General features: G+C 36.1%; 3 protein-coding genes and 1 long non-coding RNA gene across 15 annotated transcripts; all 4 read left to right on the top strand.

Annotated features, from left to right (window-relative positions):
- The first annotated feature begins 23 nt into the window (after nt 1-23).
- Nucleotides 24-2555, top strand: LOC149623746 (uncharacterized). 2 transcript variants are annotated; one of them, XM_089852951.1, is made up of 8 exons: nt 25-285; nt 347-385; nt 462-569; nt 648-686; nt 782-970; nt 1044-1265; nt 1339-1809; nt 1876-2555. In XM_089852951.1, exons 1-8 carry the CDS (start codon nt 42-44, stop codon nt 2145-2147), a joined length of 1584 nt encoding a protein of 527 aa, XP_089709077.1. In that variant the 5' UTR covers nt 25-41; the 3' UTR covers nt 2148-2555. The 2 variants fall into 2 exon arrangements, with proteins under 2 accessions (XP_089709076.1, XP_089709077.1); XM_089852950.1 differs by having other exon boundaries at nt 24-285; nt 1339-2555.
- A 138-nt stretch (nt 2556-2693) lies between these two features.
- Nucleotides 2694-3998, top strand: LOC149623745 (macrophage migration inhibitory factor homolog). Of its 4 annotated transcripts, none has more exons than XM_089852959.1 (4): nt 2694-2819; nt 2895-3041; nt 3187-3359; nt 3804-3998. In XM_089852959.1, the coding sequence occupies exons 2-4, from the start codon at nt 2934-2936 to the stop codon at nt 3880-3882; spliced, it is 360 nt and encodes a 119-aa protein (XP_089709085.1). In that variant the 5' UTR covers nt 2694-2819; nt 2895-2933; the 3' UTR covers nt 3883-3998. The 4 variants fall into 4 exon arrangements, with proteins under 4 accessions (XP_089709085.1, XP_089709087.1, XP_089709088.1 ...); XM_089852961.1 differs by having other exon boundaries at nt 2696-2819; nt 2891-3041; XM_089852962.1 differs by lacking the exon at nt 3804-3998 and adding an exon at nt 3437-3699 and having other exon boundaries at nt 2696-2819.
- Nucleotides 3999-4140: 142 nt separating this feature from the next.
- On the top strand, nt 4141-12130 carry Hr96 (Nuclear hormone receptor HR96). Its single transcript, XM_089852949.1, has 4 exons — nt 4141-4301; nt 4479-4618; nt 6719-6895; nt 7925-12130. The coding sequence occupies exons 3-4, from the start codon at nt 6749-6751 to the stop codon at nt 9458-9460; spliced, it is 1683 nt and encodes a 560-aa protein (XP_089709075.1). The 5' UTR covers nt 4141-4301; nt 4479-4618; nt 6719-6748; the 3' UTR covers nt 9461-12130.
- Nucleotides 12131-14782: 2652 nt separating this feature from the next.
- On the top strand, nt 14783-20949 carry LOC149623743 (uncharacterized). Of its 8 annotated transcripts, none has more exons than XR_016374858.1 (4): nt 14783-14887; nt 15043-15107; nt 15198-15270; nt 15359-17920. It is a non-coding gene; the product is annotated as an uncharacterized LOC149623743 (long non-coding RNA). The 8 variants fall into 8 exon arrangements; XR_016374855.1 differs by having other exon boundaries at nt 15022-15107; XR_016374851.1 differs by having other exon boundaries at nt 15022-15107; nt 15162-15270.
- The last annotated feature ends 1835 nt before the right edge of the window (nt 20950-22784 follow it).

The following is a 22784-nucleotide window of genomic DNA, read 5'->3' as shown; positions in this document are numbered from 1 at the left end:
CCTATATATAGGCAGCATACTACCATTATTAGTAGTTTAAAATGGCGTACGTACGAAGAGGTTCGAACCACATTGAAGACATTGAAAGAGGAAAAGCTCTTGTAGAAGCGGCCAAAAATGGAAATTTAATTTTATTAACACGATTATTAGAATCGGGTGTTTCAGTAAATGCGGACGAATATACAAAATTCTTATTCTACGCCTCCAATAACTACATAAGTCCATTGCAAGCAGCCGCGGCCGAGGGCCAAGCAGCTTGCTTGAAAGTTTTGATTGAATTTGGTGGTAAGAGTTGTAGCTTTAAGCGATTTTATAGTAAAACGCGTTTAACATAATACCATTTCAGCTGATTTAAACGCTAAGGATCGTTTTGATGTTACAGCAGGTCAGTAGTAATTTTTCAACACACACTGGCATTGTAGTCGTATCCTATCCTATCTAATAAATAGTTTTTAACTTAGTTCACATGGCTGCGGAAAATGGTCAGTATGAGTGCCTAAAAATGCTACTAGACGCTGGGGCTGATTGTTGTGTTTCAACCAAATATTCCAAAAAAGGCTGCTACACTGGTATTGACCGATTAAAAACCCTTAGATAGAAAATATAGTTTTCATCTAATTACTTTTGTCTTCAATTGTCTCTTCCAGCGGTACCCTTTCTCGGAGGTAGTACCCCTCTTCATTTAGGTTAGTCAGATTTTGAAAAAGTTCTTCAAGTTCGCGGTTTTCAATCAAAACCCTCATTATAACAACTTGTTTCAAATTTTCCATTGACTGTTTAGCATCTGCTAAGGGTCATACGTCATGTATCAAAGAACTCATTCAATATGGGGCTGATTATAACGCGGTAGATGAAAAGGGGAGAACTTCTCTTTACATCGCTGCTGAACGAGGTTTAGAAGACTGTATTTTAGCTCATTTACACAATGCAATTGGCAGAGATATCTTATCTTTACCAGGGTCTGAAAGTGGTAAGGTCCTTTAGACCGGAGTTAACCATTGAGCCAGATGAACAAAGGTGTTAAAAAGGTCATATTTTCTTAGGAGATACTCCCTTGCATTTTTGCGTTATGCATGGTTTAGTTCGATGTGTGGAGGAACTTCTAAAACATGGATCTGATGTAAATTTGAGAAATTGTTCCGGATTTTCTTCATTGGACTATGCTGTCCTGTACAATATTGATACTGAAGCTGTTGCTCCAGAGATACTTAAACTTATGGTATTAAAAGGATATAACTGCGATGTTAATTTGCCTGATTATGCTGGTAAATATTTACGTCTTGTTTTTTACGTGCAGTTACTTACATTTAACTTTGCACGATTTTTTCTCTTCTCAAGGCTTGACCCCTCTGCATTACGTTAGCTTCAGTGATGGTGTTCGTTTCCGTCGAAGGCCTGAACTAGCAGCCTTTTTGATATCTTGCGGTTCCAATTTTAACATTTGCAATCAGAGAGGCTATACGTTAATTCAAGCGGAGATGCATCAGGGGCTGGCGGATCTGACTATCTTGAAAGCCATTATCAAAAGTTCCTTACACGTTCCTTCATTGTCTTCCTTGAATTTGAACGCCCCACCTCCACCCCCTCCTCCTCAACATCACCACCAACCGGTTCAATTAGAATCGCTGATATTTCCTCAACATCACCACGAACCGGTTCAATTAGAACCACCGATACCTCCTCCTGCCATTGAACTTTTAATGCCAAACCACAATGAATTGGCCCATCATAACTATTTCAATCCTCGCGCCGCTCCATTTTGGAATCATAATCAGAATGAAAATCCTCATTTGGATTATTTTGGCGGAGGTTTGGACAATAATGATGGCGGCGGCCTTTATCAATTTCAGTTAATCAGATATCCGGTTTTCCCAGGGGATGTTGAGCCTCCCGGCAATAATTGGGCAGCCGCTGCCAATCCAAGAAGGCACGGAGGTGTCGACCAATATAACTCCAGGATGATTAGTTTTAAAAGTAAATACGATTGGTACAAAGATATCGCTTCGAAACCACGCTCTCTACAACATTATTGTCGTTACTCGATAAGGACTTCCATGGGACATAAGAGACTTCGACATATAAAAGATTTACCCATACCAATTAGTATACAGCAGTACCTCCTCCTTGAATATGACGAGTATAAATAAGGCTCGTATTTACTTCATTTGACAGTTTTAATATTTAAAAGTTTAAATCTAACGTAAATGAAAATGTTTATTTTGTATATTAAACGAGTCTTATTCCAAAACATGTATTTGTAACGCATTTTCAAAATTTCTTAGGAGGCAGAGATACAAGTATAAAACTTTTATGTTTGTATTATAGTAAGAAACCTTCCATATTGAAAAATGTGTTTTTTTTTATTATCTGAAACTAAAATGAATGCAAAATTACTTGATGGTTCTTTTCATATTTGTTTTCAATAATTTTGTAAAAACGAAACTTGTATGCATTTACACAATGTATTATTATTTCTCTGAAGGAAAGCTTTGCGCTTCAATATAGAGAAAAGTAATAATCATTAAGTTTAAGTAAAGAAAATTATTTGCCATTTACATGTGCGCGCGTATTGAAATTTAAAACTTGGTAAGTAAGTATATTGAACTGAACTAAATCGTATTTTGGCCCTTCAGTGCTTTAATTTAAAAACCGGTTTTCGTCAATATTGAAGGAAACGGTTGCTTTGTTGAGGCAATCTGAACGCATTATTTTCGCGCCTTTTTATCCCCCCCCCCCTCCCTTTTGGGCTTTGACACTTCACTGCCTTCACCCTTCAGACAGTTTTGGTTGCGTTATCAGTATTACCATCGCTCACTTCAGTAAGCAGTCTTGTTTTATAGATAATTTTGTCTGTATTTTGAAGGTTATTTCATTATTACTTTATCGTAAGTCAGTTTTGTCAGCCATATTTCAGAGCTACTAGGAGAATCAAAATGCCGATTTTTACCCTGACTACCAATCTCCCTGCTGAAAAAATCCCTGAGGATTTTGTTAAAACAACGGCAAATGTTGTGGCAAAAACACTTGGGAAGCCTTTATCGGTATGTAGTAGCAGAAGTATATTATACTTCTCTTCTATTATCCCCTTCTGGTAGTAGTAGCAAAAGCCTGGCGTGACGGCGTCTCTCATGTATTGCTAAGCCTAATTTACATGGACCAAAACTAACCAATTTTAAACCTGTACAGTATGTTGTTGTCCATGTGAATCCTGGACAAATAATTGGCTTTGGAGGTGGTAACGATCCCTGCGCTGTTGGGTATCTGGGCAGTATTGGCAGAATATCAAGAGAGGAAAATAAGAAACATTCTGCTGCACTCTTTGCACACATTGAAAAGGTTCTTGGAATTCCAGGGGATAAGTAAGTTAATTACCACGCAATTTTACCCTAAGATATCTGCCTAAATTGTTGTTACTGACAATTTTGGTAATCCTTAGGATGTACGTAAATTTCCAAGATTTGGATAAAGCTAATGTGGGATACGTAGGCAAAACCTTTGATGATCTGCTTTAAATTAAACTCATTGAATTATCATGAAATGGAAATTAACAATTATATAAATTTTTAAACGATTATATTAAAATTCACATTGAATAAAAACTTGGCAACAACCACCACCCTAATTATGTTCAGTTTTTTTTAGCTCATTAATTATTTTTGGGGAATTTCACATTGAATAAAACAGCATAATTCTAATGTTTATGGTTGTCTATTTTTTGAGGAGCATTAGCTCCTCCCTTTTCCGCCATTTTGGGGTTAAGTTTTAATATATACATATTTTTTTTTTTAATTTGTGAACCTTAGGTTTACACTGACTTTTCGCGATGTTGAAAAATTTGATGCTGGTCACAAGGGCACCACTTTTGAAGACATTTACAAATAAAATCTTTGAATTTTATTTTTGAAAGCAATTGTTAAATTTTTGGATGTTATTCAAATTTTATAAGAATTTTTAAATATTGTTAATCAATATATTTGTAATAAAATACGTTTCTATATTGTGTTGTGGGATTACTGCTCGTAGGCCATCCGTCAGCTGGCATTATTGACCACTGAATTAAATATTGCAAATATTGCAACGCATGTGAAAGAAAACATGTGTTGTTGTTTGCTTCAGGGTCCCACCCACTTTTTTAAACCACTCCCTCGAATATCACGCGAACGAAAACATCCGCGAGGGGAATGTGGAACTCATTTTGCCCCCGAGTTATTCGTAATTAAGATAGGTAATTCCTCTTTCTCAGTTAAATTAACTATTTAATTAGTTTAGATTAGCTTTACGTTTCATGGTATACGCAAAAAGTAAGTATTAATATGGATTTATCTTAGGTTTTAATCAATAAGTAAATATTTATGCTAAGCCTTGGCTTTGTGCCCAAGTGGGCCAAGCTAAAGAGACCACAGGCAGAGAATGAGCATAAAATTATATCGTTTCTTTTTACGTTTTATTAAATAAAGGTTTTTCCCCGTAATTTTTAGGACAAACCTTATTCTGGCTATTTAAATCATGGATCCATATATTTTAAAACCAACTCTACTACTTCAAAAGCATTGGCTTGAAGTGTGGTTGAAGCAGTTCTGATACCATCATTTTCTTCAACATATTTTGTTTCTATGAGGTAATTGTCATTTCATTCCTTAATTACGATATTTGCATATATCAGTGACACCGAGGAAACAATTTTCAACAATTTGCAGCTTAGTTAAAGATAAGGAAATTAAGTTTATTATTTTACAAGTTTGTAAACCATTTAGTTGTAGACCTGTTGCTACTCTGTCAGTTTTATGGTGAGGTAGGCAACTCGCGAGTCAGTTTTGTACTTCTTCCCCCCGTTTGGGAAGGACGTCGCGCCCATCTTTGCATTAATAAAGCTTTTTGATTGCTACTTTTAAGTGTTTAATATGACGCAATGATTTTGCTAGTTTCCAAGAGCTTACTTATTCTATATTTGAAGTGATTAAATGTCACTTTACTGAGTCATCTTACGCTGCTTATAGGAGCACTTTTGTATAATTTAATCTTTAACGTAGTCCCGTAAATTTATCTGATTAGTTTGTTCAAAAGCCTGACTGGAAAGAAAGTTATCTCGAGTAGGATAACAGGTGTTGGAAATCATTTCACGGTCAAAGTCCTTAATTGTTACTAGTTACTAACTGCCCAACATTCAGTTTGGTAGTTTTGAAGTGGTCTGCTTTGGTTATTTCCATATGAAACCCAGTAGGGCCCCATGCCAATTCTCATGAATAATTTTATCAACTCCCATGTGCTATTAACCAATGTAGTATAGGGACTTGGCAGTACTACGTCATGCAACGTCAGGCTAAAAAACATACCAGGAGGAGGGGCTTATATAGCTTTCATTCTGTTAAAAAAACATACCATAATGGCGCTGGGGGCGGAGTTAAGCCCCAATTGCCAAGTCCCTATTATGGTATCAAGATGTCCCATTTTCACTGTTTATGTAATACTAAAGGGAGCGGACAGAGGGATGTAGTAGCTTAAAGGGTCATTCTAGAGGCTAGGCACACCCTATTTATTCCAAATCCTCCCACTCATGGTGAATCTAGTGCCATAGAGAGCTTTCAGATGGGATAGTAGTACGTCACACCCTCCCAAGCCTTACCGATGTTCTGGTAGCCATATTGGCCTTGGTGGTCTCAGTTTCATTCCTGCTTTAAACCCACCAATATGGCAGCGTAAATTATATCACGAGATTCAACTCCTCCTTCAACTGAAAGCTCTCTATTGCTGTAGCACTGGTGGGGAGGGATACACAAACCTTCTGGGATGGTCTTAAAGAATGGCTCCTCCCCTTTCCCTCAAAATGATGTTGGTAAGCTTTACAGAATAGAGTGGTACTGAGAGGGGAGGAGCTACAATGACGTGACGACAATATTGGTAGCCTAAATTGTATGGCCTAAGCTGACGACTTCAAATATGTTCGCCCAAACCCTGGCAAGAGGTAGGAGGGTGTGACGTCACGAGGAAGTTCGTGGTGGTTAAATATAAAGCGCTTCTAGGATTACTGACATGTCGTTACACCCTCTTATCTTTTACCTCGGTTCTGGTGACCATATTGAAAGCCTTGTCAATATAATTTAGACAGCAATATTAATTTAATGTCACATAGCACCTCCCTATCTGGTAACTCACTATGGGAGACTAGGGGGGGGGGAGGACACCGGATTGTGTGGGGAATCCGATATTTCATAGGGGACATCTCTGTCCATTCCCTATGGTATCATTGGATATACAACAGGTTGGACTATTAGGTTATCGAGTCTCTTTCCCGAAATATCATGCTACGCCTACAGTTGGTCAGTTGTGGTTGAGAATTCATTTCTACGTACTTCTCTTTAAAATTACCTTGCAATTCCACAACATAATAAAACCGAGTTAATTTTGAATCTCTGAAAGATTTAGTCTCCTAGCTAATAGAGAGTTTAGAGTTTTTAGAAAAATTACTTCACTTTTGGATTATTATTGCCTTCTACTATAAAATTATGTAGGATCAATTTTGGTAGCGTAATTTTATCATATCTCAGCTTTTAGATAAGATATGTCTATGACATCACCACCAGGATACGCGACATAGAGCCTCTAATAGAACGAAACTTTTGACCGCTAAGCTCAGACATTTTGTATCATTTCAAATTTTAAGATTGCGTATACGTTAATTTTAATCGGGGAATTTGCATATTTTAACTTCATCATTCAGGTTGACAGAACTCTAGAATGATCTGTGACCATGTCAGAAGACTCTACGGCTGCAACGTGTAAAGGGGATATTAAAATATGCGGAGTTTGCGGAGACCGGGCTCTTGGATACAATTTCAACGCGATTACTTGCGAATCATGCAAAGCCTTCTTCAGACGGAACGCCGTGAAGACTAAAGTAGGTGGATGTTGATCACTTTTTTTGCGCTTGCGATTGTTTTTGCACAAACCGTCACCAGCTAGAGTAGATTTTAATTGGTTGATGCCAATGAAATGCGCTAACTACCTTGGTTGTGTGGCGCTTTTTTTGTAGTTATTTGTGTTACAACGCCATTTAAAATTGTTGAACCATTAAGGGGACTTGGTTCCAACTAACATTAAACGTTTCGTAATATAACGAGGGGCAAATTCTCTTACATACCTATCTCGTCTAATCGGGTGTATCACATTAAAAAATGTGGCTTCAGAGAATAATTTCTCGCTGCGCATGTTCAAAATTGTTGTGCTTCTTTGAATGAATTGCAATTGACCATAGAAATAGAACTGAAGTTAATAGGGACTTGGCAATTTGGGCTTAACTCCGCCCCCAGCGCCATTATGGTATGTTTTTTTAACAGAATGAAAGCTATATAAGCCCCTCCTCCTGGTATGTTTTTTAGCACTAGTGGAAGGTAGACTGACGTTGCATGACGTAGTACTGCCAAGTCCCTATACAGGCTGCCAATACAGTATAGCGGGATCATACATTAAACTATAAAAAAACCGATATATAACTAACTTTTGATACGATATTATTTCCTTATATGTTTAATTGATTTAGAGGAATTTCTTGTAGTAATGATGCACTAACTGACTGCACCACCGCAATGTTCATTTCAATTCCGCGGTTTAACCCTTATGCACATTTACATTTTTATACAATCATGCACTTTTTGTTCTTGATGTTTTCAACGTGATTTGCTATTATTAATTTTTCCCAATCCTGCTGGCCATTAGTTTAGTATTAAAATTAGCTCCTTGATCATGCGGTTCCAATTGCGTGTTTGCGTTCATTGGTTATTCAGTTTCTTGGACAATGAATTCTTGATTCCATCATTGTTTGGTTTACCGGCTTCCCGCTTCCTTCCTTCCGCCTGGTTTTAATCATTTAAGATAAATTGTATCCTAACTCGAACATTATCATTGTTATTTCGCTACGTCAATAAAGGAGTTCAAATGTCCGTTCAATGATAATTGTACTGTGGACGCGGTCACGAGACGTTTCTGTCAGAAATGCCGACTGAAAAAATGCTTCAGTATTGGGATGAAAAAGGAGTATATTATGACCGACGAGGAGAAGAAAGTCAAACGAGCCAAAATCTTAGAAAACCGCCATAAAAAGAAATCGCCTAGTCGTCCAAAACTTTCTCGGAAATCCTTGTCAACAGCCTCTATACTTTCACCAAGTGGATCGTCTCTCTCCAGTCCACCACCTTCGGTTTCCACGGTAGAACTGAGTCACAATTTGTCACAAGACGCGTCTTCAGTCTGCTCCGAGAGTGATTCTAGCAATCAGCCACCCTCGAAAAGGTCACGTTTCTTTTCGCGAAAATGCTCGGTTGTTTCCCACGATGAAGATACGATGGAAACTCCAGGGACAAAGGAGGAATTAGAAGCTGACGAAGTTCTTAACGTTCCCAGCCCCTTGGTGGCAAAGGAGACTGATAAAATGGTTCCGGAACCTAAACTGAAGAAGGTTGAAGTTGTTAAGATTAAACGAGAAATCAGTTCGGTTGATTTACAATCGAAAGCCTCAACATCCGGAATCATGGGAGATTTGATTCGTTCGACTTCTCCGATTAACACTTTGATGCAATACACTTCATTGCCGACTCCCAGTCCGCAAACACCGGATAATTCAACTTCTAGAGCCGGGAGCCCGATGCCTATGAAATCGAGCTGTCAATTCAAGCAAGATTATCCTCCAATTGCTCAAGAAGTGATAGATATCGCGGTCGAGGTCGAAATGACTCAGGTTTCGATTCGCCCGGCCAGTTGGAACTCGAATCAACTGACTCCTTTGGAGAAAAGTAAACTGGACGAGTTGGTCGTGGCCAATGAAGTGCTCAAAATCCCAGTCGTTTGCGAAGTGATCGACCCCAGTCTCTTGGACGTCATCAACATGACCGATCACGCTATACGCAGATTGGTTAAAATGTCCAAACGAATCGGCAGCTTTAAAACTTTGTGCCAGGAAGATCAGATTGCGTTGTTGAAAGGCGGTTGCATAGAACTGATGATTTTACGATCAGCTATGATTTACGATCAAGAGGAAAATTGTTGGCAAGGTTTACAAGGTCCGTCGTGTAGCTCAATTAAAGTGGACATTTTAAAAGAAGCTAGGGGAAATTTGTACGAAGAGCACAAAAGGTTCATCACCTCTTTCGACCCATTATGGCGATCGAATGAAAACATTATGCTTTTACTCAGTGCCATCACCCTTTTCACGGCCGACCGTCCAAATACGGTACACAAAGACACTATTAAAATGGAACAGTGCATGTACTATTACTTACTGCGACGATTTTTGGAAACAATCTATCCTCCCTGCGAAGGCAAAACCGTTTATTTGCGTCTGATACAAAAATTGCAAGAATTGCAAGATTTAAACGAAAATCATATAAGAATACTATTGGACGTCAACCCTAATGACGTTGAACCTTTACTGATTGAAATTTTCGACTTGAAACACTTACAACAGTAATTCTTCACCATAGTCAACACCACCCCCCCCCAAACCCCACCATGGTCAATCAATCGCTCGCTAAAGTTTAATGAGAGCTAAAACATACGCAATGTCAAACGTCATACGAAAGGAAATAGTGCTTTACAAGCGCGCTTCAACACGAGTATACAGTGTGTTTCTGATAAGTCTGCCATAAATTAATGGGGATGTTCTTTGGGAAATCAATTTTGAGTCGAAAATGCAACTTCTATCTCTATTTTTGTCCTAAGGGACACTTGTTTCCTAGTTATGAGTTTCAAGTGTGTTTTAGGGTCCGGGATGACCCCTTAATTAAATTAGAAATCATTATCTTAATTAGTTTCTTATTTAAATATAAGGGATCATCCGTAAAATAATCTTGATAGTCTTAACCTGAAAACAGTGTCCCTTAGGGCAATCAAAATGGAGATAGAAGTTACATTTTCGACTCAAAATCGTCCAATTTATGGCAGACTTATCAGAAACACCCTGTAGATATCACTGTAATTCAAGCTTCCCCATTTCTCTCTAATCGCCTGTATTATTCTTACCGTATACACACATATATTATTCGTCAATGAATATTTACCAGAATGCCTTGCAATATTCTAAAAAAAAAAAAAAAAAAAAATCCAACTTCAACAACTTAGAATCAATCTTCGGCATTTTGTTTTCGTTACATTATCACCTTGATCTTCTTCTTACATATTATTTGCTTCTTAATTACTCTCTTAAAATATGCAATAGACATTTTATTTTAATCTTTCTTACTACGTACAAGAAGTTATATCTAGTATCTCAGAGAGAAGGTATAAATTCGCCAGATTTCCAGCTTTATCTCCAGTCCAAACGTAGCCTGTCCGGAGTCAATCCCCGTCTCTAAATTACAACCAGCATCTCATTGGTTCTTGAAAACTCACGTCAGCGCGACGACGCGAGTGACGAAAATTACAGTAATATTTTCCGACTTAGGAGAGGCTGCGAAATAGCCCGGCGCCTCCTTTTACGTCCCCCCTTGTATTTTGAAAGGGGGACTGGGACTATGGCCTGGCGCGAATACAAAGGCATCTTATACCTTCCCTCTGAGATACTGATATAACTTCTTGCTACGTATTAAAAAGAGTTTATTCTTAGCTTGGATTGTTGTGGTATTTGTGTAAATACAACACGTATTCGGTTCTTATTCTGTAATATTAATATTGCCTCCGTATTTTAAGGTAAACTTCGCTTAGTTTTACATGAGATAAAAAAAGTATTGTACAAAAAAAAATTGTGTATATAAATAACCTTCCTTAAAAATATATGTTAATTAAATATAATTAATTTTGTTGCAATTTATACCTACCCGATGATGAAAGGAAATATTATTAAATTTTGATGAAATTGTGGGTTGAGTATAAATAGAAAATCACTAACGGGATGGGATTTTCTTAATTTTAAGATCGTGCATTAGTTAAAATTTATAAGTTTACTTATTTTAATTTGATTCTAAACGTGATTATGGAGATTTAATTTTAGAGAAAGAAAATTTCTGTGATTTTTTTTTTAAATGGATCGTGATTGCTAATTAAATTTCTATTGCAATTTAATTAAAGGACAGGTCTCGTTAAGTTTAATTAAATTAGTTTTAACATAAGTTCATAAGTTTATCACTGGTTACAAACTGGAGCTTGTCATGAAGTGACGTGGGTGAAACGTCGTAGATTCTCTTAAAGCGACACCTGGTGAGGCACTGTCAAAGGTTTAGTAAAGACTAAATAGGAAGATGGACTAAAAAAATCGAGTGTAGTCAATTCTCGCGTAGTTAGTGTTATACTTATGGAACATATTTTTATAAGCTTATAGTTTTAATCATGAAGTTTCAATTAAATTAGTTTCAATCATTATAAAGTTTAAATTAAATTACTTTTAATCATTATATAGTTTAAATTAAACAACTTTTAATCATTATATAGTTTAAATTAAACAACTTTTAGTCATTATAAAATTTCAATTAAATAACTTAATCATTATAAATTTCAACTAAATTAGTTTTAATCATTATAAAGTTTCAACTAAATTAGTTTTAATCAATATAAAGTTTCAATAAAATTATTTAACGAATCAGAATTCGAATTAATCCATAGAAAATAGAGCTTAAATAGTAGGTAAGGTAGGGTCAATAGTCGTTACGACCACGAGCATATGCTTTCTATCCCCTCATTTGCCGTTTTGACGTCACAACAGAGTCAAGACTAAATCCCAATTAATCAAATCCCCAAAACTAGCGAAGAACCTAACTTCCACTACAAACGCTGAACCTTTTATTCCAGTTCTATTTTCTCTGCTGAAAAAATACTTGAAACAATTTCTTTCTTTGTCTGAAAGCAATATTAAACCAATGTGAAAGAAAGAAAGAAAAGTTTTAAAGATCAGGTAGTTAATATTATGATGATGAGACTTGTCCTTTAAGAATGAAAAAGCAATGGAACGGAATAGATGCCATATTCGTTATATTATTTTTGCTCAGGGAAATTTAACGTATGTTTTAATCGAAAAACGCATTGTTAAATTTATTATTATATACTGGAATTATATATAAATATAAAAAACTACATGAAAACTAAAGTACAATTGTAAAAAATCTATATATATAAATATATATATAAATAAAATATTTTCCAAGCATTGTTTCAGTGTTTTTATCGATTTATTCACACGGCTCTCTTGTTTCCCACGGAGGCTCCGTTTCCCACCACCAAAAAGGTTCAAAACATTATTTTGACTTACGACGGAGCCTGTCTACGTACCATATGAGATGTTGAAATAGCTCTAACGTGGTTTTTTTTCCATCAAAGAATTGAATAAAGTTATTATACTAAAAACGTAGGGCTACGACAAACAGGGGTCGAGTAATTAAACAAAACGTAAACAAACAACCCCGTCCATCGGAATAGCATTAAACTAAATTCTGGAGGCTCGTAACTCTGGTTCTACCAGAGATAGGGGAATGTATATAATGTCACCTTGACACAAATGTTCGGATAATTATAAAGGTCTTTAGATATCCCAAGCAAAAAAAAAAAACTTCGCGGTTTCGAACCTATGGCCTTCCGTGTGTGAAGCGGATGTGTTAACCACTATACTACACATATGTTTTTGTTGATGATCGAGAAAACAGGTCCCAGTAATTAAGGAAAACGTAAACAAACAAACCCGCCATAGGAAAAGCATTAGACTATACTTTGTAGGCTCGTAACTCTGTTTCTACTAGAGATACGGGGATGTTCTTTGGATATGTTATAGTGATATTTGGCCCCCATCTATTCATACTAAAAACGTAGGGCTACGACAAACAGGGGTCGAGTAATTTAGCAAAACGTAAACAAACAACCCCGTCCATCGGAATAGCATTACACTAAATTCTGGAGGCTCGTAACTCTGGTTCTACCAGAGATACGGGAATGTAAATAATGTCACCTTGACACAAATGTTCGGATAATTATAAAGGTCTTTAGATATCCCAAGCAAATAAAAAAAGAAAAAAAAAATGGCGGTTTCGAACCTATGGCCTTCCGTGTGTGAGGCGGATGTGTTAACCACTACACAACAGATATGTTATTATTAATGACCGAAAAAAAGGGTCCCAGTAATTGAGGAAAACGTATTCAAACAAACCCCGCCCTTGGAATAGCTTTAGAGTTTAGACTATACTTTGCAGACTCGTAACTCTGTTTCTACTAGAGATACGGGGATGTCCTTTGAGTATGTTATAGTTCAATTTGTCCCCCATCCAACCATACTATAAACTTAGGGCTACGACAAACAGGGGCCGAGTACTTAAGCAAAACGTAAACAAACAACCCTCCATAGGAATTGAATTAGACCCAACTTTGCAGCCTCGTAACTCTGGGTCTAGTAGAGATACGGGAATGTCCTTTGAGTATGTTATAGTTCAATTTGTCCCCCATCCAACCTTACTATAAACGTAATGCTACGACAAACAGGGGCCAAGTAATTAAGCAGAACGTAAACAAACAAACCCTCCTTAGGAATTGCATTAGACCCAACTTTGCGGCCTCGTAACTCTGGGTCTAGTAGAGATACGGGGATGTAAATAATGTGACCTTGACACAAATGTTCGGATAAATATAAAGGTCTTTACATATCCCAAGCAAAAAAAAAAAAAAAAACTTCGCGGTTTCGAACCTGTAGACTTTCGAGAGTTAGGGTGGATTTGATAACCACCGCACTACAGATACGTTCTTATTTTCGATCGAAAATACAGGTCAAATATTTATGCAAAACGTGAACAAACAAACCCCTCCATAGGAAATGCATTAGACCCAATTTTGCAGGCTCGTAACTGTGGGGCTAGTAGAGATACGGTGATGTCCTTTGAGAATGTTATAGTTCAATTTGTCCCCCATCCAACCATACTATAAACATAGGGCTACGACAAACAGGGGCCGAGTACTTAAGGAAAACGTAAAGAAACAAACTCCTCCATAGGAAATGCGTTAAACTAAATTTTGGAGGCTCGGAACTCTATTTCTACCAGAGATACGGGGATGTAAATAATGTGACCTTGACACAAATGTTCGGATAATTATAAAGGTCTTTACATATTCCAAGCAAATAAAAAAACTTCGCGGTTTCGAACCTGTGGCCTTCCGGGAGTGAGGTGGATGTGATAACCACTGCACTACAGATAAGTTCTTATTTTCGATCGAAAATACAGGTCAAATATTTATGCAAAACGTGAACAAACAAACCCCTCCATAGGAAATGCATTAGACCCAATTTTGCAGGCTCGTAACTGTGGGTCTAGTAGAGATACGGTGATGTCCTTCAATTTGTCCCCCATCCAACCATACTATAAACGTAATGCTACGACAAACAGGGGCCAAGTAATTAAGCAGAACGTAAACAAACAAACCCTCCTTAGGAATTGCATTAGACCCAACTTTGCGGCCTCGTAACTCTGGGTCTAGTAGAGATACGGGGATGTATTCTACAGGGCCGGTAGGCCCTTGTAGATATGACTTGATACTCTTTTGTAACGTTAAAGCAAAATTCACATGCTTTTACCATTTTTCCTATGGAGATTAACATGGGGTTTTTCGTGATATTTAGCCACCTCTAACTGAAAAACTAGAGCGAAGTTACTTTTCGGAATACTCTTAATTTAACAATTATGTATTCAAGGTGTGCTATCGGCTAGTTTAATTTAAATCAATTAACTCTAAGTATGTTAATTTTAGTTAATTCTGAAAGTACGTCAAAATTACTTTTGAGTCAGACTATCTAGCAGTAGACGCTGACAGATTACTTTACTATATCATCCGAGCTTGAGCACCTTTATATGTATTTTCTAATTAACTGTAGCACCCTTAATAAGAAATAGGTCGTTATCAGGTCGAATTTTCGTCTAGAAAAGTAATTCAGGTAAATAATTACAGTTACCAGAGGTTTTTATATCATTTAAAGTAAGTTTTTGAACGTTCTTTACGGCCAAGGCTTAAGTTGTATTTTAGTTTGTCTATGTAATATAGTATTTATATAGTCTTTCCCCTTTCAAGATAAAAAAAGCTCATTTCCAGCTCTGTATTCCAAAAATACGCAGTCTGCTTCGTTTCCTGCTACAAACAAATATATGAGGACTGAGGTATACAGGGTTTCATTATTTGTTAATCTCACTAAAATGCTACTAATTGTGAAGGTGTGTGATATATTTCCTTAAACTAAACCAATGTAGAGGAATTTCCATGTTTACATCAGCACAGATTCTCTCAACGTAACCACGTTGGAAACGGAGAGTTACGTATGAGGTATACTGGGTTTCATTATTTGTTAATGGTTTAGAAATCAACGGTAGTGTTTTCACCCTGTGATGAATTCAACTTCAAAATATTACAGGAAAGATCACAAAATGTTCAATGTGTTTTCCTACGGCAGTTAAAAGAGTGGTGTATAGGTTACTGGTTAGCGCAGTTCACTCAACATTCTCATTTGAGGACAGGTATACGCGGTTTCATTATTTGTTAATCTCACTAAAATGCTACTAATTGTGAAGGTGTGTGATATAATTCCTTAAAACTAAACCAATGTAGAGGACCAGATTATTCGTTAAAACAATTTTGGTCCTATTGAATCAGTTATACTGTGATGTTACGTTATCATTTTATAAACTATTTGTTACCAACAGTGGATTGTTTAATTCATAAGTAACAGTGGTGCTGGTTAATCCAGGAGGACAGTGTCGTTATATAATTTAATTAGTCAAATAATTTTCATGTTTACATCACAGATTCTCTCAACGTAACCACGTTAGAAACGGAGGGTTACGTTGTTTGCTATTTCCACAGTCCACGTTGCCGTTTGTTTATTGGTTTAAATTGCTATGAATTGTATAGGTATTTGATTTAATTACTGGTATTCAAGCTAAACTATAGAATAACATCATTCATTAACATATTGTATAGATAATCTTTACCACAAACCTAGCACAGGATATGATAAAAATTTAACGCAATGTGTTGGAAATAATCAAAAACTCCTCTAAACATTAGAGTTAAGGTGAATTATTTATTAAAAGTCATTTTATAAGCTTAATGAGCACTGACGACAAGTTAATTTCAACGTAATTAAGTGTAATTAACGTGAAATTAAACCCCGAATGTACATTTTTTTTGGATGAAAACTCAGATAACTCTTAAATGATGTCCTTGATTAAGATTGTATCTAACCAAGCCGTTGGTAAAGCCCCATGTTTTCTCTTTCACACTTAAGCTAATTTAAATTATCTCGAAAGCACCTTAATAGGCGCGAAATTCAAAAGTTTAGGGTAAAATAAGAATCGAAAACTCCACTAAAAATTGCAACTAAGGTGAAGTATACATTTAAACTCATTTTATAGCCTAAATGTACACTGCCAAAACACAATCCTACGTTAATTTTAACTCAATTAAATATAATTAACGTGAAATTAAACCAAAATATACATTTTTGGATAAAAGCTCAAATAACTTTTAAATAAACTGTTTAAACTACCCAAAAGTTTAGGGTACCATAATGATGAATATATGGCAAAAATATTAAACTGCACTAAACATTGCAAATAGGGTAAAAAATTCAAATAAATTTTAAGCTTAATCCACTCTCACGAACCACGCTCAAATTAAGATTAAAACATCACAAGTTTTTCGTACAGCCACAGTAGTTTCCTATTTCACTTTCAAATTAATCTAAATGATCATTAAAATACATCAAAAGCGCATACATTAAAATTTTAGGGTAATTGCAATTTAAGTTAATATTTTATTGAAACTTTTATTATAAAATAAATCCACACAAGATAAACAAGATAAGCCGTTAAATTAAACTCAATCAAGTATAATTAACCTAAGAAAAACATTAACATGTACAAAAATGGGCCAAGCCTCGCTTCGTGCCCTCTCCGCCCTAAAAAGTTCTGAGATCCCATGTAGAGCCAAGTCTGCCTTTTGTTCTCATTCAATCGCCAATTGAACAATTATGTTATAAATTAAGTCCTTTTCCTAATTAATAACCAATCTTCTTTGACTCTATCATTATTATACATCTTTGTTCGTATCAAAAATATCGTGACTTGGCAATCGCAAGTAAGTAATATTAAAAGGAAGTCGAAGGGATATTCACTAAATCGTTTATGGTCGAGGGGATATGTACAAGTTTATAAGATGAGTCATGCACAACCCTATGTACAAATTATATGGTGAGTTATGCATAACCCTATTTACAAGTTTATAAGGCGAGTTATGCATAACCTTATGTACACCTGCGCTTGCCAAGTCACGATATTTTTGATACGAACAAAGATGTATAATAATGATAGAGTCAAAGAATATTGGTTATTAATTAGGAAAAGTACTTAATTTATAACATAATTGTTCAATTGGCGATTGAATGAGACCAAAAGGCAGACTTGGCTCTACATGGGATTTCAGAACTTTTACGGCGGAGAGGGCACGAAGCGAGGCTTGGCCCATTTTTGTACATGTTAATGTTTTTCTTAGGATCTCACTTCTTTTTGTAGACCCTCTCGTTATACTTCGGTAGTTATATTAAAACAAGACCCTCTCGTGGTACTTCGTTTGCCAATATAATCGCTAACGTTTGTCCATATTTACGCTGAATTACCCCTTTCGACCCGCAGAGAATATGCAATAAAGATTGTACGCGATATCCTAATAAAAGAATGTAGCATCAGTTACGACACATTTCTATTAAACTACTACTCCTATTAGCTTTAATATATATTTAACTTTCGGTTAACTTTGGACCATTACGTCCTTTCATCAAGAACACACACTATTTCTGTTGAAAAGACGGCAGCGCCATCTAGTTTTAAAATAAAGAACTAAAGAACAATTTTATAAAAAATTCGGGATGTTTTAATTTTTCTGTGCTTTATAAAATAAATGAAAACTAAATCCTGAATTTTAAGTTTCTATCTCCTCTAGAAGTACCTTAGAATTTTGATGATCGGTGAGTGAGTGAGTGACAAAATAAGGTAGATTTCACCTGCGATATTTCGAAAAGCATATAGGGTAGGAACTTGAAATTTGGAAACAATAGCTAGGATTGACAGTCCTCGCGGCAAGCAAAATTTCAGACTTTCACCTATACCCATCACGAAGTTACAGTGGGCTTAAAAGTGCCACGAGTTGCTTCGAGAAAAGGATGTCAGTGCTCGACTTGGCTGGGAGCACGGCAGTGCTCCCAGAATGTGAAAGATTCGTGTTTTGGGTAAATTCATGGATACCTTATAATTAAACTAACAAATCTTTCACCCAGCCTCCATTTTCCTGTTTAATTCTTACGATTAATTAAATTGTCATTTAAAAGCTTTTTTCCCCATTTTGAAAAGAGAGCCATTGAAAAGGCGTGATATTTAAAAGTTTTGGGGCAAAGTAGTGATTGTTCTGCAAGAGTCAAACAGTCACTCCTCTAAAGTTTGCAGAATTTCTTGTTCAAACTCGTATAATAAACTGAAATAACACTAGTAAAAGAAGATAAGCCGTTAATTTCAACTTAATGATCATATTTAATTAAAATTAATCGAAAACAACAGGTTTTTTTTGGGTAACTATAGATAACCCTTAACTGAAATAACAAAATAAGATTAAACTACGCCAGTTGTTCTTTCAGCCTAAATGTTTTCCTATTTAACACTAAAATTAATTACATTATCACTATAATGCATTAATAGGCTCCAAACACAAAATTTTAGGGTAAGGAATGTGTCAAAATGAAACTTTTCCATTTAAATTTTAATATATCATTAGCATAGTTCGCCAAATCACCAGCAACAATTTAATCTGGCAACATTCAATGTAATAATGTTGCCAATAAAACAAGGGCGTCTAGCCCATAACTAAGCCATATCACTAGCCATCTCTCGCTATCCCTAATTCAATAAATTTTCTTCTACTGAAATACCACCTAGCATACCAGTCAAGTGGGGGGAGCAACAGAAAATTTTAAAGCACAGTCTTACGATAAGTCTTGGAATTTGGGCCTCAAATTACAGCCTCTAATCGAATCCGTTTGGTACACATCAACGTCAACGTAAATGTTCAATGTGATTACCATTGTGGTGCAGGCACTCTTCATCTGTCCATGTCTTTCAATTACTTTACAAGCAACGAACTCATGACGCAGGAAGTCCAAGTAAATGCCTTCAGAGATTTTCTTATCAAGAAAAAGGGTCCGATAATTTGGTTTCCAAGAATGCCCTCCCAAAAATGCACGTTATGAAGGTTTAAGGTACCATCCTTAAATAGCCTCGTCAGAGAACAGTACCTTTCTAAAAATAATGGATCGGCTTCAATTAGTTCACGCAAAGGTTTTGCCGTTTTGGGTAATCCTCGTAAACATCATGTTCAATTTTCCCTGGTTTGAATACACTGGCATTTTGCTAAAAGACGAGACTAACTAATTAAATTCGGTCCTAACTGCTACGTAACGACGATTAGTTTTCACTACGGCCTTTTTTCTCGGTTCCTCAGACAACTCGGACCTTCTGCTTCAAAGTCATTCCCAAAGAAACCTTTATGTTTTCTTTATTTTGTTCATAGTTTAAGGTTAGGGGGCCGACCTTTATTACAATGGTTTCTTTTTTCGGTATTTGTGCCTTTTTAACAGGCGTATTGTTAAAATTGTAACACTACAGAAATTGTATTTCAAATGGGACCGGCAATACCGCAACGCTGAGCCGAAAAACTGGATGGTAATTGTTTGGACCTATAGGGTCAGGACATTGGAGGACCAAACATACCGTGGTGTCACGTGTCGAATGTTAAAGCGACCTTCACCACTATACATACTATGACCTGCTGCTCAAGCTGACAATCTTTGAAAACTCAACTTTGAGGAACTTCCGGTCTTTTTAGATATAAAGGGGCTTTCAGTGTCGCTAAGTAGTAGAATTACAGTAGTTGGTCTCGTTTCCTAGCAAAATGCCAACTTATTCTAACCAGGAAAAATTGGGCAGCAAGTTTATTTTGGGTGAAGGTCGCGGTAACATTCAACCATAGAGAATTTTACACATGTGTAAAATTCTCTCTGGTTCAACTAAAGGTAGTGCTTTATGCCGAACGGTCTCCACACCGACATTTGGGTGCGAGGACTTTCGTCATTTCGATAGTGCAAGATCGTGAACGTAGAAGAGACTGTATAGTCTGTAATGAGGATACAGACTTTGACATCGTAGAAAGTTTTGAAGCCAATCTCATGCTTGTAGTAGAGCGGTGGAACAAGAAGTTGCACTAAGCCATTCTACTGTTCGTGCCAGTTTACAAGGGCATTACTACAGGCATAATCATATCCCCCTACATCAAGCCTTAACGGACGAGAAGTACCTAAGACGGCAATACCATTAGTCTTGCCATGCGTCATGAGTTTAGTGGTTGCAAATGTAATGCAAGACACGGACAGTCATCTGGAAGAGTGCCTCAACCACAATGGTAGACACTTCGAATATTTACGTTGAGTTGTTTACTAAACAGTTTAGAGGTTGCAATTTGAGGCCCAGGTTCTAAGACTAATCGTAGGACTGTGCTTTAAAATATTTTGTTGCATTCACGCATATTCTCCTGTATTCTTTGTGTATCTTGCCACTCGTTGTCACTTAAATACAATAAAACATGAATTCTAAACATTTATTTACACCCTGTATAATTTAGCACGACATCACCCGTTGGCAGTATTGGGGGTTGTACATAAAGGAAGCTGTTGGTCTGATCTCGACAACACTGTATATGTATACAGTGTACGAAACAAATATTTTTCTTCCATATTTCAAATACCGTCGTTTTTAAACTTTTCATAAATAAAGTACAACACAATATGCTTATATAGACATCGTCTTCAAGCTCTTCTACTCATGATGCATTTCCTCAAAAATTCTCATTGATATATGTTTAGAGTGTACACAACAAATAAAAAAATTTATTCTACATTTCAAATACTGTCATTTTTGAACTAACTTCATATATAAAGTACAACATTATATGCTTTTCGAAAACTATGTTATTGGATATGAGTTCATATAATTAACTATACTTAAGTACTTCTTTAAGCTATTAGAAATAGATCAACCCCAAATGTATGTCGGTACAAAAAACATGAAATTATTCAAATTTTAATTACATTAAGACTGAAGGGACAGATATTATAAAAAAACGTCTTGGTTTGGACCAAGGCCGAAAAAACAAACGATATGTCTGAGGTTTATCAGTTGACTGAAGTTTCAGATATTGCAATTTCTTTTTAAATTACTTTTATTCCTTTAATCCTTAATCAATATTTAATTCAATCAACTTATTTTTACTGTTAATCGATCTATTCCCTCTAAATTAATTTCAAAAATTACATATCTACGCTTTTTCAAGAATAATTCCATTTTCCGAAAACATTTTATCATGAAATTAATTATTTTGAAGGGATTTCGTGTCGATGATTACTAAGTTGGAAGCACAGTTTTAATTCTTGTTGCCTTGACAAATTTTCAAGTTTGCACCAAAAAAGTTTAAATCTGTTGTAAGTTGCTGGGAAGACTGATGTCAAGAAATTATGATAAAGAATTTATTTTGCTCAAACTAATTTATAAACTTATGTTGTCTACTTAAGACAAAGCAACAACCTCGGTCCTGTCTTGTTTCTTTTAGTAGGTAGCTCTCCTTTTATGCACTGGAAAAATATGATATCGGTGTAAATATAACCAAAGGAAAGGGTAAAGTTTACATAAAAAGAAATACTTCTCAGTTCCGATGACTTGTTATTTCCTGAGGAAATAAAATGGTTGAACACATCATACCTTACCAGAACTGCCATGGACCGATCGTACACAAATTACATAAGGAGAAACTAAAACACTGGGGCGATGCCGCCATTGGGGTCTTCTCCCTCTCGCCTAGAAGCACCGCTAGAGGCAGTGCGAGTTGACTTTCCTCCCGCCTGTAGTGAACTTTGGCACCGTCTGACGATGGCCCTTGGTGCAAGGAAGAATACCCCAATGGTCTCCTCGCCCCTGTGTGTTTTCGGAAATGGTCTCTACGCCTGATAAAATCATTCCGCGTAATACGTAACCGGTGTACAATACAAGTAACGCCAACAATGTAGTAAGGGGTGATGACGTTCCAAATCTAGATTGAGTTATGGCCAAGAAGCTTTGAAGTTCGGAGAGGGAAACTGCAGTGCAACCTTTCCTTCATAGTCGCGACAAAAAAATGTAACATTTCGATATTCGAAGTTAAATGTATAAATTCGCGTCCCCAATATATGCATCCACTATCAAATATTTACATTTTCCTTTCGAGTTATATCAAAGATCGCTTGCTCTTTTTAGACACTTCGTATAATATTTCAAATATTCAATATTCGTCACCCAACACGTACTCCCTTCAAAATAATTAATTTCATGATAAAATGTTTTCGGAAAATGGAATTATTCTTGAAAAAGCGTAGATATGTAATTTTTGAAATTAATTTAGAGGGAATAGATCGATTAACAGTAAAAATAAGTTGATTGAATTAAATATTGATTAAGGATTAAAGGAATAAAAGTAATTTTAAAAGAAATTGCAATATCTGAAACTTCAGTCAACTGATAAACCTCAGACATATCGTTTGTTTTTTCGGCCTTGGTCCAAACCAAGACGTTTTTTTATAATATAATGTGACCTTGACACAAATGTTCGGATAATTATAAAGGTCTTTACATATCCCAAGCAAAAAAAAAAAAAAAAACTTCGCGGTTTCGAACCTGTAGACTTCCGGGAGTGAGGTGGATGTGATAACC

Source organism: Phalangium opilio, unplaced genomic scaffold (genome assembly GCF_054372755.1).
Source record: "Phalangium opilio isolate 3A_F unplaced genomic scaffold, DU_Popi_V2 ptg000113l_1, whole genome shotgun sequence".
NCBI lineage: Eukaryota > Metazoa > Arthropoda > Arachnida > Opiliones > Phalangiidae > Phalangium > Phalangium opilio.
This window is presented reverse-complemented; position numbering and strand designations above follow the sequence as displayed.